This window comes from Protopterus annectens, chromosome 6.part1 (genome assembly GCF_019279795.1).
Source record: "Protopterus annectens isolate FY-2018-M chromosome 6.part1, PAN1.0, whole genome shotgun sequence".
Lineage (NCBI taxonomy): Eukaryota > Metazoa > Chordata > Ceratodontiformes > Protopteridae > Protopterus > Protopterus annectens.
The window spans coordinates 383,293,181-383,315,288 of record NC_056738.1 but is presented as its reverse complement, the minus strand read 5'-3'; the positions used below and the strand labels follow the sequence as shown (position 1 = coordinate 383,315,288).

The 22,108-nt window shown below is 37.7% G+C and overlaps 1 protein-coding gene across 1 annotated transcript in view; it reads left to right on the top strand.

Moving 5' to 3' along the window:
- Nucleotides 1-272: 272 nt before the first annotated feature.
- The window catches only part of LOC122805295 (solute carrier family 22 member 6-B-like), a 183,451-nt gene continuing 161,615 nt past the window's right edge, over nt 273-22,108 (top strand). The window contains exons 1-2 of the mRNA XM_044075383.1: nt 273-665; nt 14,952-15,055. Of these exons, the coding sequence (XP_043931318.1) occupies nt 276-665; nt 14,952-15,055 (494 nt within the window). The 5' untranslated portion in view covers nt 273-275. The remainder of the gene's footprint in view (nt 666-14,951; nt 15,056-22,108) is intronic.

Here is a 22,108-nt window from a genome sequence, read left to right as displayed (position 1 = left end):
TGTTATTCCACAGAAGATATTTTGTAGTCACAGTTTATGATTTTCCATGTTTCAGTACTTCTTATGTTAAGATTGCAATTTTTAAAATGTAAAATACCTTGACCTAATCATCTACAAATTTCTTGTGTACTCATAAGTCTCAGTAGATATTGTCAGTGGGTTTTCATTTTTTTTTTTCTTTTCTTTTCACAATTCATGTCAGCTCTTGAGGATCTCATTACAAACCTTGAACTTAAAAGCATTCTTGTTTTCTGCTGGTCCTCCCATATGCCATCATGGGATTTGCAGACCTGCTTGAAGAAGCTGGTGGTGTGGGTGTTTTCCAGCTAATAAACATGGTTTTACTGGCTTTACCCTTTTTTATGCTTGCCAGTCACAATGTAATTCAGAATTTTAGTGCTGCCATTCCAGAACACCACTGCAAAGTCCAGCTCCATTGCAACTACAGCCATTGCGTTAACCTAACAGTTAGTCAGATCCAAAGATTATTAATTCCATTGGATAATCAGAAGAAGTTAGAGAAGTGCCTTCAGTTCCCAGCACCACAATGGGACCTATTGAATATGGACAGTGCTTACTTAAATATGACTTCACGAGAAATGGTGCCTTGCAAAGATGGATGGACGTATGATACATCTGAATACAGTTCTACCATAGTATCTGAGGTATGTAAAAATATTTATTGCGGTATCGTACTTGGTCTTTTTAGTAAGTTCTTTTATCTTGTGATTATGTTTATTCAGGAATTTTACTCAGTTGGTGACACACCTTTACTAAGAAGCTACCTGCTGAGTAGTAAGTGTCCCATTCAGTTTTCCAAACTTCATTCTCTGGTGTGTAATTGTCTGAAGCTATTTCATCATCATGCAGTCAAGCAGTTGTCACTCACAATTTCTACATAATTCAATTCAGAGTGGCAAAGTAGATGGTATCAACCTAAATTTAATGACTGATTTTCTTGTAAATTGTGAATCAGCCTGTCTCACATATGCAATGTCATCTGTGTTTTGCATGCATGAGTAGGGTTTTCATCAGGTTTACTATGTTTTATCATCTCTCATTTGTCTGAGATGCAATTAATCCAAACTAAAGTCTTGGGAGGTTGCAGTCACAAATCAGTCAGAAACAACTTTGTTCTACAGATAGCTAGCCACTCTAGACTACAAATGTGGATGCAAGCTCTTATACCACCATCTCTAAATTTACCTAATTAAAGATCACACACCTTTTGAGAGACAGGAAAAAGGTGGAAGACAAAAATAGAACTCACTTTCTCCTTTTTTTTTCTATTTCCAAAATTCAGCCAATCTTTGACCTTGGCAATACCATTCTATTAAACACTGTAGGAAACTTGCAACCTTTCTGTTTCAACATTCAGAGAATCACTATTTTGGGCTACAGCAATGAATAGTTTTCTTGATTTCATCACAGTAGCGATGATTAGACAGATCATTATCATAATAAAGGGTAATGGTAAAGAGTTTATAACACACACACACACACACACACGCACACGCACACACACACACACACACACACACACACACACACACACACACACACACACACACACACACACACATTCCACCACTTTGAGAAAGAGTATTAATTTGGCAACTTAATTTTGCATTTTCACATGCCTTCTAACATTATCTTTATCACAAATGAGGAAGTTGAAGTGTTTTTTTTTTCCAATTCTAGGCACATTGATTTTAAATATTCATATATTTATTTAGATTTGTTATCTGTGTGGGTAGAGTGATCCCGGGACTGTTTTCAGCCATGAATAGGCAAAGACAATTATGTGTATACACACACACACACACACACACACACACACACACACAATGTATCTGTCTATATATATATATATATATAGAGAGAGAGAGAGAGAGGTACAGAGAGATAAACAGAACATAGTATGAACATTAATAGTGCAAACAATATATAGTGCAACATTATAAAATAATTAATTGTACGATCTGTACATAGTATAGCACCTTAATTTCATTCAGTTTTAATTTCAGTTAAGGTACTTAAACACTAAAGTAAAATAAACTAATAATATTATAGTGATGTTTAGATTTTACACGTATAAAACACTTTAGGCAACTTTGACTGTTACATTGGTATTGTAGTACTGCAATCACATTTACACAAACAAGCATTTTGCTGTAAGGGGTTTATCATTTAGTCAGAAAAGAAGTTACATTGTCCAGTACAGGACTTGGGAGATTTGTGTTATAATGAAGTAAGCCATTATCCCTGAAGGAGCCGTATCTAGAAGTATCTTTCAGATATTTTATCAGTTTCTTTCTGAAGGTAAAGTTAGCTATTTTCCCTGTAGAAAGTGATTCCTCTTTGCTGGAACTATTTTATGAAAACTTGTTTTTCTCCGATAACCCGATCTAACCAAAACTCTGTAGGATGAGTAACATATGCTGAATGTCTGAGGTCTTCAGTTTGTGAAAGACGAAGGGGTAGTAATAGTGCAGAAAAGTTTGTAAGTCTGTATTTCTAAATGTACTGGTGCAGAAATGTTTGCAAGTCTGTACTCCTAAATGTGCTGGTGTAGAAATGTTTGTAAGTCTGTACTCCTGAATGTACTGGTGCAGAAACGTTTGTATGTCTGTATTCCTAAATGTACTGGTGTACAAATGTCTGTAAGTCTGTACTCCTAAATGTACTGGTGCAGAAACATTTCTAAGTCTGTATTCCTGAATGTACTAGTGTAGAAATGTTTGTAAGTCTGTACTCCTGAATGTACTGGTGCAGAAACGTTTGTAAGTCTGTATTCCTGAATATACTGGTGTAGAAATGTTTGTAAGTCTGTACTCCTGAATGTACTGGTGCAGAAACATTTGTAAGTCTGTATTCCTGAATGTACTGGTGTAGAAATGTTTATAAGTCTGTACTCCTGAATGTACTGGTGCAGAAACATTTGTAAGTCTGTACTCCTGAATGTACTGCAGCTCAAGCTCTTCCTGGGAACCAGTTTACTTTCATTATGATGTTGGATTCTTAGGGTACTGGAAATGAAATAGCAGACTTTGTTAATAGGTATTTGATGTTATTATTTGAATTTTGGGTTGTAATAGGGAGACTGGATTAATTTCTAGGGAATAACACATTTTATTGATTATGACCTGCTTAATTAGTTGGTAAGATGATTGAATACAACATTGTATGGGTTCAAATGAGTTATTTACTTTCTCAGTTATTTTTGGCATGAGGTGTAAGCATCAAATTTAAGTCCAACAGTACTCATAGATACTTTTATCATCATACCAATTTTTTTTTTATTATGTTGTTACTACTGACAAATTTTGGTGTGAACAAAGAGCATGCTGACACTTTTGGAGGTATTCAGTGCGAGTTTATTTTCTGTCAAGTACTTATTGTTGCATTCGAGTCTGTCTAATTCCACGTCACACCAGTCCATTTCTGAAAATATCTCAACTGAAGCAGTTATAGATCTACTTTAAAAACTGGAAAAGATAATAAAATTATGGAAATATGTTCTCTGCCCTACATTTTTACTTATGTCAGCACCCATAGTGGTCAAACCCCACACTAACATCAAGCAAGATACCACAATAATTTAAACATGCATCTATTACCCATTTTCTGAGATTACATTTCCTTCCAGTCTTCAGGATTACTACCCCAATTCCCTGTTATGCGCACTTGCAAAATTACTTATGAAAATAAACCACAACCAGATAATTGGAGTACATTAAAAATTGTGCCTGCTTATACAGACTTCCAATATGGATTCATTCTTAGTGCCTCTCACACAGTGTGGAAAAATATATTGTAAGATGGAAATGGCATTAATTATAGGAGTCATCTTCATATATTTGAAAGGGGCATTGAATACATAAACCATTCCCTTCTTATACAAAATCTGTATAAAATTGCATTTGGGTCCCATGTTCTTAAATGGGTATCAAATTACCTCCAACTACAGCCTTCAACATTCAAAATGGAAATCAACAGTCTACTCTAGGTACCTTTATTACAGAAATCCCAGGGGTTCAGTATTAGGAACCCCATACTTTTTCAGTCTTCATAATTGACATAACTGTTACCATTCAATCAACTGCAATAGCTATATATGCAAATGACATCCTTCTATATAGAGCAGGGCTGTTATTCTCTGATATTGAAAACCAGCTGTAGAAAGACATATTGCTGAAATGTTGTTGTGCATATTGGTGGTTGAAATGAAATGTTTTAAATTGTAGGGGTCTATGATTAATTGACAGTTGACCCTTGCTTTGCTTGAGAATATTCTCAAAGTAAACAAAATACCTTATAGTTCACCATATCTATATATATATATATATATATATGCATATATATACATATATCTATATATATCTATATATATTTATATATATATATATATATATATATATATATATATATATATATATATGTGTGTATGACCGCGGTGATGGTGCTGCGGTAGCGTTGTCGCCTCACAGTAAGACGCTGTCCAGTTCGATTCTCAGCTACAGCGTCTTCTGCGTGGAGACATGCGTGAATGGGCGTACCTTTGTTGAAGGTTGTGCATCAGGCCTGCCAAGCTGGTACGTAAAAATCAACTGCCAATCATTAGCGGAATGGAGTTTTGCTGTGTTGACCCCTAACCGGGAAAAGCTGAAAGACACAAACAAATATATATATATATATATATATATATATATATATATATATATATATATATATATATATATATATATATATGTATATATATATTATATATATTATATATATATATATATATATATATATATATATATATATATATTTTTTTTTTTTTTTTTTCAGTTTTTTTATTTGGCATGTGCAGATTTTATCCCTGTAGTCAGCAATTTACATCTTCTCTTAGTTTTAAAGAAAGCTTTATCCAGATGAAAAATCTGGAATAACCTATTCATCCTTGTATAAGTACCCTGTACAGTTTATTCAACAGTGATCTTCAGTGGAATAAGAAGGTCTTGTGTCAAACTCTAAAAGATAAATAATTGAAAAATAATAACACAAAGCTCTTCCCTGCACCCCTACAACCCATACAAATGATATATACCAACTCTGCGACTGCACTACAGTTGGGAAAAGGGTAAATTCCCTGATCCCCACTGTAGCACAATCTCCATACAAATGCTTCCTCAGGGAATTTAGCCTTTTCCCTCACTGTAGCGCAATCTTGTTGTTGGTATATATAAGTTGCAGGGGGTGCAGGGGGGCAGACCCTTCCACAAAAAAATGTAGAGTTCTTTTTTTTGTTTGTTTGAGTTTTCAAAAACTGAAAGATATAGTCCAGATTATATGAATTTTGATTATATATATAGATATACATACGCACACACACACACACACACACACACACACACACACACACACACACACACACACACACACACACACACACACGTATATATGCAAGTAAAAACAAAAGCTGCTTACTAACTTGTATTTAGTCTACATTCTGATGAATATATTGCAGGAGAAAGCAAAGATATAATTTTACTTTATGCAAACAGGATGTGGACACATACCTCTCAACTGTACAGATTTTCGCACAATGTCCAGATTTTTTCCTCACATTTTTGGTCTGTTCCTCATAAAAAAATGTGGTTGTTTTTAATAAATCACTGGGATGATCTAAGGATTAAAGTCACTAAATAATAACATTCTTTTGTGTTTCAGACTTCATATCCTTCAAAAAATGCATGCTAACATAAATCCTGTTATTCTAGCAACTTTCTAAGTTTATAAGAGCAATATTTAAAACGTGTTCCTATTTTGGGGCCTTTGTTCCCCCATTATGACAGGCTTTGTGCAGATTTCTTGCACTAAGAGGTTGAGAGGTATGTGTGGACATTTCATTGTGTTGGCTGTACTCAGCATAACACTTCATAGGTTCATAAGTTCATAGGTAGGTACTAGGCTATTAGCCCTAGGGCCTATATAAGCCTAGCCAAAAAGGTACCCTGGCTTTCGCCACCCAAGACAATTATTTTCCTGTGCCCCTGTCGAGCAGAGCCACAGAAGTGATCCTTGGGGTGAATTTCCTATTTTCCATCCAATCATCAAGATTTTTCTTGAAGAGTGCTAATGAGGAGCTCTGTTTGACATTGATAAGTAGTCTGTTCTAGAGTATGGGAAGTCTCTGGGACAGGAATCCATCCCTCCAGTATGTTCTGTTTATTGTGGTGACAAGGCTTAGGTCCCTAGAGCATGTAGCTGGGAAGAATTGGGATTTCTTTAAGTGGAGCATGTCCAACAGCTCTGGGTTTGACATAGCTTTGTATGTTAGGCAGAGATCGCCTCTGAGTTGGTGATATGTGATGGGGTAAAGCTGGAGTTTTTTGAGACGGTCTGCATAGGGCATCTGTTTGAGGCCAGTAATCCTCTTTGTGGGGTATTTCTGTGGCCTTTCCAGTTGTTTTAAATGTCTTGTGAGGTACATACCAAAAGGGGCGCTGTACTCTATAATGGGTCTAATGAGTGATGAGTAGAGGGGAACAATGACCTCTTTTTTTCTGGATGAGAAACCTTTTGTGATGAGGTGAGCCACGTAGAAGGATTTCCTGACCACTGTGGTGATGTGATTATCAAAGGAGAGACTACTGTCCACCTGTGTCCCAAGGTCTCTTATCACACTTTTGGTGTTAATTAGACTACCACTTATGTGGTAGTGCATGGGTAAAGAGTTTTTACCAAAGGGGATGACAATACACTTTTTGGCATTGAGCTTGAGGCCATGGCTTTGACACCAGGCATCTGTCTCTGTGAGGCCCTTTTGTAGTATGTCCACATCGTTAGGAGTTTCGATTATGGCTCCTAGTTTCCAGTCATCTGCAAACTTTGTTAGCCAAAGACCTACTGTGTTAGCCTGTACTTCAGAGAAGTAGATACCAAACAGGAGAGGACCCAGGAATGAACCCTGTGGTACTCCATTTGTCACTGGTCTGAAGTCGGATTTGGAGTCTGCTACTTTCACAGTGTGGGTTCTGTCCGTGAGCCAGTTGGCAACCCATCTTGTGACATAGGGATTTATACCTATTTTACTGAACTTATGTATAATTCCAGAGTGGGGGATGGTGTTGAAAACCTTGGTGAGATCTAGATAAGCTGTGTGAACCACCTTACCCTTTGTGTGTGGTTGTTTGTACTCTTAGATTTTTTTAATATTACTTTGAGACTGCATTATTTCCCAGTTATTTGAACTTACAAAAGATAGGGACATCTATGATGGCTTATTTTCATATAAGCATCCTTGTGCAAAGCTATATATATTGAAATGTACTATTGTAACAAGGCTCCTTTTATAAAGACTGTACAGCTGGAGCCCACTGTTACTGCAGTTATGCAGGGACATCTTGTTTCTATAACCACAATCTGAATTTACAATACTGTGATATCATTTTTCATTGTCCCAGTCCCCTTCAATAAACACATCACACCGAATGACATTTGACAACCTTTATTAAACGTCCATAACATAGCTTTGATCACCAAATTTATTAATTACAACTGAACATAGTATAACTGCTTTTAATCACAGCATAAACATCCTTGTAATGTTAATCAGGACAGCGTACCTACTCATCCTTCCCCAGTAAGCAGCGTCCATACCTCTGCTCACTTACTTTGCTTATGAAGCAGCGTCCAAGACTCACTTCATATCCCATTTATTGAATTACCCATGCAACCAAATAACTCAGGATGACATGACCTTACTCATCCTGACCCAGTAAGCAGCATCCATACCTCTGCTCACTTACTTTACTTATGAAGCAGTGTCCCCATCTCACTTCATACACCATTCATTGAATTACCTTCCAACCAAATAAGCAGCATCCTTACCTCCGCTTACTTATCTATTTAGCAAGCCTCCTCCAGCTGCGCACTTTCCTTTCCCCAAATCCCTTAAATGAACATCCAAACACCAGAGGGGTAACAGAAGAGGACAAGGCTGCCCCTCTTCTCCACCTACTAGCCTGACCCAGCTGTTTCCCCTCCCTCATACTAAAATTTGTCAAACGTAATTATCCACAAAAGAAGGACTAAGCCAAACATCATTCGGCGTTCCAAATCCCCCTAAACCAGACTGGATCTCTTATCATCAACTGAAAACCCTGTCATATAAATACTCAAAACCACCAGTTGACTAAATGGTTAAAATAATCCAATGATCCCTCTCCAATAGTATAATCATAATTTTGTATACCTTCTGTACCTTAATTAACTCTCCTGTACCCTAACTACCAGTGATATATTAATGAGTCCTACAGCCTTACAAGCCAAAGTTAATTCCAAAACATTACCCAATGCCCCATGAAACTATACAAGGGCACTTACCACCAACCTGCCTATCTGTAACCCTATTTCCTACCCAATAGGTAATAACAAAAATTGAAGTTACCTTGCAAATGTCCCATTATGCAATATAAGCAAAATATAATAACCTACTCCAACAGAATTCCATTTCCTTAGACCACTGAGTGCTACACACTCTGCACTGCACTGCCTAGATCATTGTGCACTACTCTAGTGACTGGAACCTCTGCCATAAGAACCTCCATCACCTTCGAGCCTGCTTCCTTCAGTTCACTGACCAGTGCCAATACTATACTTCTCACCTTTAACATCTGCTTCCTTCATGCCACTGACTGCTGCCATTCTGCGCTTCTCACACCTGTAAAAAAAAAAAATAAGAAAAATATAATTTCAGTACAAACATACCAAAACTTTTTACTTACAGACCTCCCACTAAAGCACTATGTCCTTCCTACCTGTTGAAAGCAATTTACCTAAATCTGAAATATACTAATAAATACAACTTAATGGTGCAGTGTAAATCTCAATAAGTGTACTGTTGGACAATTGTACTGCCATTGTTCTAAGTATGTCAGTAGACCCCCCATCTTAACATTTGGTCTACCTTAAATAAGCTGCCAACTAAACAAAAGGAACCATTCCAGTAACAACAATGCAGTTACCAATTAACTTATTATCTAACAATGAGCAGTACATTTAGTGTTCTGAATTGGGTACTGTGTTTAATTCAAGAAATACTTTAGATTATGAAATTATAATTTTCATATCCTCTCAGCTAATGTTTTGCCAGCCTGAACTAGATTAATTATTTTAGCCCTGCAAACTGTAATGCACCTCCCATGCAGACCTCAGTATCCCCTACCGTTTGCATCATACTTCTAGATGCACCACCATTAAACCTTCCCATGGCATCCTTTACAAATTGTGTACCTCCCTAACCTACCCATATCCCTCTAGTGTTCTTTATGTCAAGGAACATTCCTTATTTGTGCCATAAAAGTTCATGTTAGTCGACGTTCCATATTTAAAAGCCTGTCATATTGTGTCAAGTTACTGATCCTGACAGCAAATAGTACTGAATCATATTATTCCCTTAAATGGCCCACGACAGAAGTATAAATAGCAAACTCTTCAGCCCCAGCTGTTTTATAGTGGTAGTATTCCTCAGGTTCCCAGTCTTAAACTGAATTTTAAGTCACAGTAAATGCAATAACTATTACATTTATAATATTTTGTAAACTTAAAATTACACACATACTATCAGCAAAATTTTATTATCTGGGTGAGAACTTTCATATGAGGATCCAAGTTCCATGTGTCTTACTGGTTGTTGAGATATCTAAAAAAAAATGTGAAACTTGTATCTATATGAAATAATATCATACAACAGTTTGTATGCATTTACCTCCACTAAATGGCTCAAATTTTAATGCAGCTGAGTTTATTACGGTGAAATCTCTTTAAAACCTTGTTCATAGCATGGTTTTGGGAATATTAATGTAAATATGAACAAGCAATATCTGACGCCTAGCTACGTCAGTAGGAGTCAACTGCAGATGCATCCCAATCTGAGCAATCCGTAGCAACTTTGAGCTAGTAAAAGTAACTGCAGAAGTGAGTGTGAGCCATACCTCCTACAGTAAAACATCTGGACAAAGCCATAAATAAGAGTAGGGCAATGGCCCAAAACTGATTTTTTTTATTTATTATTCCCTTTTCCCTTCCCTTTCTCCATTTCTTCTTCTTTCCCACTCATTTTAACTATTGCTATTCAGACTTATAGGTAATCAAACCAGTTACCTTAACATGAATTTCAGTGCCTATACCTATCAATGCCTTACCCACAGAATCCCAAGCACAATCAGTGTATAAGATTGCTGTTACAAATGCCATACTTTTATCTATTAATGCCTTACTCATGGAATCAGGCACAAACAGTGTAATGTTGCCTTTTTCTCCCCACCCATTCCCTATCTTCCCCTTTCCACCCTTCAGTACTTCTGACAGATTAGCAGGGCCAGCACCATTTGGGCCATAGTCAGGAACAGCCAAGTGAAAGCATGTCTGCAATGCAGTTAAGGTTGAATTACAGCACCCCCCCTCATACCAGCTACACATGGCAATGTCACTAGGGTGAGTCACAAAAAAGGGTGTGTGAAAGATACCACAAACTGGTTGAGCAAGGCAAGGAGCGAGCTATAATATATATATCTATCTATATATATATATATCTATCTATCTATCTATGTATATATATATATATATATATAGCCAAAGCTTCTTCCTCCCTTTTCCCTGTAAAGGCAGCTCAACATTCCCAACCATTAACCATGCCTGCACAGCCAGCATCCATTACTATACCATTTCACAATCTGCAAACATGACCAGCTATTCATTCCTCAAACATCTTAACCACACCAAAAGACAACATGCTCCTCCAATACAAAGGTCCTGCTCCACATTACTAAATTGTTGCCCCACCAACCCACAACTTCCTAACCAGAATAGATCAAGTTGTGCAGCCAAAAGTTAGCCTAACCAGCTCCTTTTCAAATTATGAGCACACCATTAAGTCATTCGAGTTCACCTCTGCACCCTTCTCAGCCAACCTCCAAACCTCTTCCAGGCCTCTGGCTGTCAGGGCTTCTCCTAGACTCTCCTGTAATTCCTTCAATGCATCCAAATTGGTCCTGCCTCCCACAAAGCTTGCCACTTCATTACTATTACACTCCACCAAATAAACAGGAAAGCAATTGCGTACCTCTCAACTTTTAAAGCCAGAAATCTGGACAAAGCCTTATTCTGCCCGCAATGTCATGTTGTGCAAACGATAATCACACTTCCCCAAAGTAAGACCTCACCACTTGATGTAGTGCCCCCCCTTTATTGACTTCAGTCCTTTACCAACTAATCCAGCTCTGCAGTGTTAAAAGTACCTACCAAAACAGAAATCCGCTAACTAATGCCTTATAGTATGGAGAATTCTAAACATTCGGTCATGACTTTTGGGCATGCCTGAAAAGTAGCCACTATCCCTTTGATCTTGCCATTGGAAACAAACCACCAAAACACCTGCATGGCTGACCATACACCGACAGAAAACCCCATAAACAGACCAAGGCATGTGGCTCTCTCAACTCTACCATGCCATTCTAGCAAAGTATAAACTGATGACTGCTAGCCACTCGATTGAAGCACAGATCCAGGCCATGCCCAGTCCCACAAGCAAACCGCCCCGTGTTCCCAACTAATAGGCAATGATATAATAATCATTCATTGCAGTGGACACTTCGACCTACTTGTGCCTTTCTGCTTAACTCTCCTTTAGCAGAAATTCTACGCCTCTGATTATGGCAAAACATTACCCCTTTTAGTTAACACAAAACCAGCTTACATGCTTCATTGACTAACTATAGTTCTTTCCCACTATCACACAGCATTGCCCTACACTTTCCATCTCCAAATTCGGAACTCTGCCTCTTATATTTTCATCCGTTCAAATATTGCTATCACATTAATGTTGTAATCCAAATGTTTAACAGTATTGCAGCAAGTTTTAGTTTGTTTTTGTTCACAAAGGGGATAATAATCTCAGTGGTCTTGCAGTCATTGCCACTGTCTGTCCCAAATTTGGGTGAATGTTGTGTATTGGTTCAGAAAGAACTATAACTACAAGATTACCCATCACTCAGGGAGAGCATTGAGGGAGCAGAGACTGTTGTTGCTCCAGCATGGGCATTAACAGGTGGAGGTAAGGTAGTGCTGCAACAGCAGTAGTCATGCGTTTTATTGGTATATGAATAGCTGTTTATTTTGTGCTCAGTGATCAGCAGCGTTAATTATGTTGTTGGTGTTGTCAATAACGTATACTTGCTTTTTTACTGTGTAATGCTGTTTTGATAAAAGCACTTAATCGAACTTGAACTCAAACATCTTCTCTTCCCTCAGAGCTTGTGAAAACAATTCTCAGTGCACTCGCCGAGTACAGAGTTCCCTCAGCAAGCCTCACACTCTAAGCCTAGAGCTCGCAAAAGAAATTCAGGGTTCTCTCAACTTCCATGACTTCTGAAATTCCATACAACACCCTCACCACCAACGAACGCCAATGCCAGCCTCCCAACCTTTGATAAGTAAAATGCACAGGTAAACGGAATCTACAAATCCCAAAGGAAAATAATTCACTACATAGCTAAAACATTAAAATAGAAACCTGGACTAGCTAAACATCGGCCTGGAAAGACTACAGAGCCCAACTGCAAAGCTACCAGAATCCAATACAAACTATAGTCCATGATTTCATTTTTTTTTTCTCGAGAACAGCCGACAAAATGACTACCCCGACCACCTATTATCTCAAGAACTTGGTGACCACCTGCCCAAAACACTCGGGATCAAAGCTACTGATCTCTAACCCCCCTGGCCTGAGAATTCACAGTACCCTAAAGAGAGAGAAAATAAATAAATAAACAAATAACTAAATAAATAATACATACCACAGACCATCTGCCACCAACCAATACCCAGAGGACTACCTTTCCTCCCTTATACTTACAGGTCGTCATGGGAGTACCCTGCCTTAGCAAGTTCACTCCAAAATGTGACTACTTACCCAACTACACTTGTCTAGACCCCCTTAAGCCCCTCCCGCCTTACCTCATTTCTTCCCAATCATCCCTCCTTCCATTTAATCCTTTCATCTCGCCAACCCACTTAACTCCCACTAATATATTAATGTAACCCCTTCTGAAGGTGTCCCTGGACAAAGGGTTCCTATCACACAGTCGAACATTTACAATTTCAAACGAAATATGGTCGAGACCATATGTTCGAATTTGTAAATGTCCGAGCGTGAATGGAAGTCTCCATAAGCGGAGGTTTCCATTCACTTCAATGTGGTGCGATCTCAGAGTTGATATATTTAAGTAGCGAGGGTGTGGAGTGCAGGGGGGCTTGCCCCCTGCATACAACAATTTTTATATTTGTCTGTTGTGTTTTTATTTTTTTATAGCTAGTCGAATTCCATAACTTTGGACATATGTGTTCGAACATATGTCAGTCGAAGTGTCACAGGAAGGTATGAGCCAAGCACTGAGGAGCATTCTACCATCTCTAAGGATGATGCCACAATTCCAGCAGAAAATGATCGACTGATACATGATATAGACCCTGGACAAATTGGTTAGTTGCCAAACCTAATTTTTGCAGATAATAGAGACTATTATACTTTTTATATCATATCATATTAATTTATAATCACTCCTTTATCCTGTTGCACAGCTATCTCTGAAACTATGATTCTAGAAAACCTCGGTTTCTCTGGTAAGCTCCTTCAAATTCTTCCTCTGGTCCTTGCACAGCAAAGCTGGAATCCCTACTGACATGGGGGTACTAGTGATAAGGGCCAAAATCAGAAGCTCTACCCAATATGAGAAGGGAATTTTTAATGAATAACTTTTGCACATGCATCACTGTCTGACAGAATTGCAATGAGTAGCGATCAGAGTGCAAACCTATACCCTCTTGACTGAACATGAGCTGGTACTACAAGTAGTAGAATATCCAAGTGCAGCCTGGTCACAGCTGTCCTCCAGCCAATATTAAGGGATAAGCCCAGAGTGGTCAGCTCACAGGACCAGTCTCCAGATTGGGACAGTATGTCATCATTCACTCATTTTTGTGTTTGCAGCAAATTCCCCCCATGCCCAAGCCCACTTCTTCAATCAAAAGTAGCACTGGCATTGTCAAAGTTAAAATATTATACTAGCATTTCCAGCACACATAGCCAAATTAAAATACCATCCCTGTGAGATAGGAAAGCATGTGAGTTATACACATCCTCCATGTGTAGAGTCGGGGTAAGAATTCTAATACCATTTTCAATTATCAAATTACTTTATAGTATAATAAGATCCCCCTTACACCCAGTTTAACAAAGTAAATAAAAGAAGGTTAAACAGGTTAGCAGTTTGTTCAGTTATAATTGCCATTTACATCTTTTGGCTCTGTGTGTTCAGGTTGCTGTGAATGTGCAGTTGCATCAAAATCTGCATTATCCCAGTGCCACTGACTATGGACCACATAACAGCCACATCATTTCAGTCATAGTCATAGGTGAAATGATTGAATAAGCAACTAATGTGATCCCCTTTACAATTCCTTTAACAACATATTAACAACAGATGTAGTGTGTGTGTGTGTGTGTGTGTGTGTGTGTGTGTGTGTGTGTGTGTGTGTGTGTGTGTGTGTGTGTGTGTGTGTGTGTGTGTATCTTCTCGCACCTACTGTGAATGGCAACCCCCCCCCCCCCACGAAAGATGGACAATAGCATCTAGTTGTAAATAGTGGAAAACATTTTAAATACTACACATTCATTTTAAAAATGCAGATGTAGCAGGTGTATCAGGAAAATGGTTTGTAATGACTTTTTTATAAATATTGCTAAGATGTCATACATTTAGGGAATATGAAAATTGTCTAGAATATTCCTAAAATTCTGAATTGGTTTGCATTAAAAAGGGCAGTCAACTCTGCTTGAGTCTAAAAGGCTGTTGTTAAAATGATTGCTTTATTGGTGTATCATATTTTCTCTTTTATAGTGGGATTTGGTTTGTGAGTCACGATCTCTGAAGGAAATTGCACAGACTGTGTACATGTCTGGTGTGCTAGGTGGAGGCATTATCTTTGGACAGCTGTCTGACAGGTGGGTAATGTATATTCTAAAGAAAGATAAAACTTATCATTGCATGAACATCTAATAACAGATCAAGTACAAAAATCAAGTGCAAACACTGTGTGTGTATTAACTATACAATTTATAGTTTCCTTAGCAGCCAAAGGAGCAAAATGGTCAGCAGTAAAGCAATAAGCATATGAGACAGGGAATGTGGGTTTACCTGACTAGTATATTATAGCTCGATCACTAGACTATATTGCAAATATGGAGCATTATGAGAACTAAGCTCCTAATTGGCCAAAGAGCATATACCATTTTGAGAATTAAAGTAAAGTGTACATATGTCATGTGTTAATAATGGTATATATAATACTTGCATTATCAAATGTGGATGTATACCATGAGGTACAAGGAATGTAATTTCCTTTAATTTCTTGTTCTGATGTCTTCATGTATTAATACAAGCCTTACCATGGGCTTATCAAATGTCTTCAGACTTTTCCAAACAGCAAATGACACTCAGTCCTACAAGCCATCAATTACTTGTACAAGCTGCCATTCACATTTCCCTACGCAGTTCCTGTCAAACAGAATGTGTAAGCAGGGGGAGCATAAGTTCAAAGGTTACAGCTAAGCTGGATATATCTATGGACTATGGACAGCAAATTTATTTGAAACAGATTGTAAATTTCCTTGCAGAGGATGAGTATTTTCTGATAAAACTCAAGGTCTGCAAAAACTACAAGCACTGATGGTGACTCCCTGCCATGCGAGGAAAGTAAATTTCTTTTTTGTCTATGAGTTGCTTAAACTGATAGAGCTGCTTTCTATTTTACCTGTTCCATTTTGTTTTCTGTTTTAAGAAATCTGCTTGGCCTTGTGTTTTGTTTTATGTGGCAGATAGACACTTAAATTACATAGGCTACACATTACACATGTTGTCTCATTGGTTAATTTGTTTTTTTAGTGATACTTAAATACACAGAGAATATCTGTGGCTTTGTCTTTTCTGATAAGACTCAAGACCTGCCACAACTACAAGCACTATTGGTGACTCCCTGCTAGTTATTTTTGCCACCCACTCTCCCATTCCTCGAGCTCCTCTTTAAACTTAGTGATTTTAAGCTACCCATCCTTACTGTAAATTGAGGTTTATAAGTTCCTTCCCCTTCTATACTGCTATTTATATCTGTAATTGTTTATTTGCCTTTCCTTGTGCTCATTTTGAAAAAAAAAGTGTATTTTGCGTCTCATTGTTTATTCTATTGAATTACTTGATCTGAATTCATTTTCTAGCTATCTGTTGAATAAAGTATTGTATTTTTACACTCTAGCAAGCTCTTTTCTGTTTTTTTTTTTTACATCAATAAGACAAAATATTTCCATCTAGTGGCACTGGGTAGTAGCCTGGTCTGTACTGGCTGGGAAAACACATTAGATATTCCTACACATAGTTGTTTTATTGGCTGGAGGACTTATTAATCAACATGCCTTGTTTTTAGTGCCTTTATAAATTCTGCACAATTGAATGGCAATTGGCTTATTTCTACAAAGTGAAGTAGTTTTATTGAATAATCAGATTTTTGTAAGCTGTTTAAAGTACTCTACTGTTATATTGAATTATTTGATAACACAAAAACCACTCCTCGACACCACAAAAGCAACCAAAAATTTGTAAGTTCTGCTGACCAGCACTATAAAGGTTGTCCTCTGCCAAATTCCCAATAATAATCAAGAAATATCACCCATCAATTGAAAATATAAAGGTTTAATTAATCCAAAACATAGATAAAACAAACAAGTACAAAATAACTAGATTTAGTGCTTTCGTCTCGTATCACAAGACTTCCTCAGAATCAACAATGATCCATTTCCAACTGCTTAAATATTCTTGAATTGTGGCTAGCAATCAATAAATTGTCATGGCAATAAATCAAAGCACTTCATCACAACAGTATAACCATTTAGGCCCAAAATACGCTTTAAATACAATACACTTCAAATTATATAGTGTCATGTCATATATCCTAAACAAAAGCTCTGTATTGGTTATATAAATAGGGTATATCTTAAAAAACATTAATATACTTAACAAGAAATATGCTAATCTTAAATAATAAAAATAGATATAAAGAATGTAATAAATATAAATATCCCTACAGACTAAAAAATGTAAAATGTGCATATAGATATAATAACAACACAAATACCTATAAAATGAACAGTTTAAATACTGTTTAAAAAGAAAAAATAAAATAGAATTTTTTATTTAATTATAAATAATTTGAATCACAAAATGTATTCATAAGTATATTTTGGTTGTAAGTGCATAAATGATTTATTGCCATGACAATTTATTGATTGCTAGCCACAATTCAAGGATATTTAAGCAGTTGGAAATGGATCATTGTTGATTCTGAGGAAGTCTCGTGATACAAGACTAAAGCGTGCTAAATCTAGTTATTTTGTACTTGTTTGTTTTATCTACGTTTTGGAATAATTAAACCTTTATATTTTCAATTGATGGGTGATATTTCTTGATTATTATTGGGAATTTGGCAGAGGACAACCTTTATAGTGCTGGTCAGCAGAACTTACAATTTTTTGGTTGATGTTGAATTATTTATTGCCTTTATTAAGTTTAAGTTTGTTTGTAGTGGTATTTCACTCTAGTCACTCTTTTAATGTGCTTTTACATACGAAGGACTGGGATTATTCGTCTAGTGGCAGTAGGGGTTTACCTGGTCTACCTGAGTTGGGAGGAACACAAAAGGGCTATAAGTGTAGTTGTTTTATTGTCTGGAGGGTTCAGTAGTCAGTTTTCTATATTTCCACTGCTATTTGCATGGAACTACTACCTGTGCTAGTGCCCTGTACAAATGCAAACATTGAGAAACATTGCTTATTTTCATTATACTGTGAAAGTTTATTCTTTTATTTATTGTTTTATTGCAAGTTTAAAGTTACATTTTCAAACTGCTGTAAGCACTGCTGTTCTGTACTGAAATATACTGTAACTAGTGTTTCTTAACTAGTATTAGGCATCTGTTTGTGGTTCCTTAAAACTTGGACTACACACCAGTAGTTTTACATTAAGAAGGTCAAAGTCTGCACTCTTGTGGCAGGAAAGGGATAATATCAGCTATCTGAGCTGGGAATTGCTGTTAGAAAGCTCATTGTGTGCTTACCTGATTGGCCTTAGGCCATAGTAAGTGTAAAACTTGTTTTTTTCTGATCATATATAAGCCTCATGCAGCAAAAGTTACCGGTGGCTTGTATACAGGCAATCAACATAAGTTGACATTTTCTTAAAAAACATGCCTTGGAACTTTACCTCAGTCCTGCATTACTCACAGGGCAACTAGTTTGCATGGTGAGCAGCATTTAGGCATTTAGTTAGGTCTATTTAGGTTTACCTTACCTTATTAGAGCAACCAGGACTATTGCTGCTCAGACAGCATCTGGTTTGGGTACTGGGCAGCATCACTGGTTAGGTTAGCTGCAGATTACACCAAGTAAGCACCCTTCCCTCATCCAGTTACAAACACTCTCCACTCCTATCCCTTGCAAGTATACATTAGGAGCTGCAACCAAGGATGGGCACTTTCCTATTGTCTCTGCATCCAGCTTGGTGAACATGGGCATCCTGAAATGATGTAACAATTACATTATGTACACTGGCAACCACTTAATTCTTGAACCGATAAATACGGTATGTGAGAGACGTAGTTACACATTGACACTAAAAGCTAGACTCTGACTTACAGACGCAAAAAGAAACAAACAGGTTGTCAGTGACTCACATGTCACGCTCCACACCCACAAAGGACCACAGATAGAGACACACATATCCGGAGGTGCTTACATGTAACTGTAACATGTAACATGTAACTTACCCAAACCTCAAAGGCCTCGCAGTCACAGTCCTCAGAAAGACATAGACAAGCAAGACAATTCCCATCATGGCACATAAAGCCACATCTCATTGTGTCTCAACTACCAAGCCAGAAGGCAAAACACTCCATAACCAAATATTCTGGTCACAGGAGACTCCATTGTGAGACACATAATGTTCCTCTTACCAGGTTGGATAAGGAGAAGGTTACAGTTAGTTTCCTGTCAGGGACCAGGATCCAAAAGTTCACAGAAGCACTCAGGCCACTTACTCCAAGTACCAGTATAACTCAGTTATAGTCCTTGTGGGCATGAATGACCTAAGATGTACCTCCTTGAACTATATGGAGAGGCATGATTGACCCCTCAGAATATGTGTCACAGGAAGGTATGAGCCAAGCACTGAGGAGCATTCTACCATCTCCAAGGATGATGCCACAATTCCAGCAGAAAATGATCGACAGATTGACTTTAACAATTGGCTTAGCTACTAGTGTCTTTACAAAGATGTCCAATACTTGTCATCCTGGGAGGACATGGTTGACAGGCCACACTGTTTTTCCAGGTATGGTCTTTGCCTGTTACTAGGCTTTTGGATATTGGCCAAAATATTATCCATCCCATAGTGCCTTTTTAGGCATCACAAAACACACAAACCTTCCAACATAATAAAAGCTACTCAAGACAAGTTAAAAGTCTTAACTGTTCCATGCTAGGAGTCTCTACAAGAAACTGCACTCTCAGGAAGCTCTTCTCACCCTGAAGATTGCTGACATCTGTGCAGTTAATGAAACATGCTCCAAAGCCATGACTATAATGCCTTTCATGTTTCAACCACCCAATGAACATGAATGAGCAGAAGGCAGAGGTATATCTATCTACATAAAAAATAAGCACACCTCAAGGCTGGTCAAACAGTATGTCATGGCTGAGCTACTCCATGTCCAATTAGTCTTGGGAAAAATCCATTACCATATTCTTGCTAGCTACAGGCCCACACCACACCATGAACCAGAAAGCACATACAACATACCTGAAGTGACTAGAATCACTCACCATTCAGTCCAATACCATACTCATGGGTGATTTTAGCAACCCCTGCATTAACTGGGAGGCATACATGATCACTAACATGCAGGCCCAAAGATTTCTTGAATTTGTAAATTCAAATACCCTGGAGCAGCTAGTTTGCACTCCCAAGAGGGGAAGAAATATCCTAGATCTAGTTCTCACAAATATGGGAGAGTACTGCACCCCCCCCCACACACACACACATGTGATGTTCTCACTGGTAAGATCAGATCACAAAGTGGTCTCCCTTGAAATAAAGGTAAAACTAGTCTGCCACCTACCCTCAAAAACTTCAAGAACTTCTCTTAGTTAAATTACCCCTATTAAGGGATGGTATTCCTAGTTTCCAAGTACCCCCAAATCCAGAAAACACAGGAAACTATGCAGAGACATACACAAAAGCCCTCTGTGACCATATAAACAACTGCATAGAAATGGCAGTACCAGACTAAAATAAACCCTGGTCAAACCACAAAAACAATCCACCCTGGTGGACCCCTGGTATTAATAGGCTGTACAACAAAAGAAAGAAAATCCTGTCGAGAAGTAAGAGGGAGTGTGCACAGCAGAGAAAAGTCCCTCATTAGTCTAAACAAGCAAATAAGTGGAGTAGTCAAGTCTCTAAAAGCAGACTTTGTGATAAAAATAGCCTGCAAAGCTAAGGATAACCATAAGGCATTTTTCAGTAATGTCTGCAGTCTTAAGGGCAACACCCAACAATGTGCATAATTAGTTGTAGATAGCAATCACCTATACTCAGCCAGAAGATATAGCAATTTTGCTGGCAGACAAATTCAGCTCACATTTCACCTCCCCATCACCTCCAGTTCTCCCACAAGAAATATCCTACATCCCTCTACTGCCAAATATCAACAAAGAACACTCTCTAAGGCTAAAAACAGGTCTTCAGTGGGGCCTAACAATATACCAGGTTGCCTCTTAAACAGCTTAAATCAGGACTTATTAGGCCCATTAAGATCTCTATTTAGCCACAGCCACCAGACTGGCTTTCTTCCAGTAGAGTGAAGGACAGGAACAGACATCCCTCTGCATAAAAGGGGACCTCTGACCCGACCGAAATTATTAGAATTGACTAGTATTATATGTAAGGCCATTGAAAGAATAATCATGGACATGATAAATAATGACATAAGAAACCTTGATACACTGGACCAAGCTGAATTTGGCTTTGTCAGGTGCAGGCCATGCCTACTGAATCTGGAGGATTTCTTTTTTTTAGTCAAAAGACCCATGATGAGGGAGGGCTGTACATTCCACCTACCATGATCTGGCCAAAACATTTGACACGATTCTCACCACTCCACTCCAAATAAAACTATAAACTCACACATAAATCTCTACTTCAACAGATGAACCATAACAATGAATAACCAAGGACATACTTTAAAAAGGAATGGGTAGAAGATCATGGGTGAGCAGGTGACCAGATTTTTGTGCCACAGGGCTCAGTGTTGGGAATACTCCTGTTTGGCATATACTTCTATGAAGTCAAGACTAATGTGGAAGGCCTCTGGATGATAAAGTTTGCCGATGATTGCAAGCCTTGCCGATGATTGCAAGCCTGTGGATGTTACTATTTTTTAATGATGTTTTTAGTTTAACCATGATATAACCATAGCTAAAAATGAAAAAAAAAAAAAAAAAATTAATGAAAAAAAGTGAAAGTCAAATATCGCTAAAAAGAATTACAACATCAACAGCTAACCACAGAACAGGTTACTCACAAAAAGAAAAGAGTGTAAACAACAAAACATGTAATATGCAGATAGTAAACCCTTATATCTATCTAGTACTGACTATTAAGGGTATAGTACTTGACCTACTGACCTACTACAAAGCACTCACAAATCAGAGCCCCTGATGGAGCTGATATACATCACAAGGTCCACCCAAACTAGGGACCCAAACTCCACAACACAAGGAAACAACAATTCAAACAAACTGTGATATGTCTTCATGATTATCCAAAATCCAAACTTGCTTCAGATTTCATTTTCATAGACCATCCTATTTTCCTTCCACATGAACAACAATTTGGATCATATTCACCAATTTTTTCCTGGGAATTAACTCTGCACGCCATACTTCTTTTTC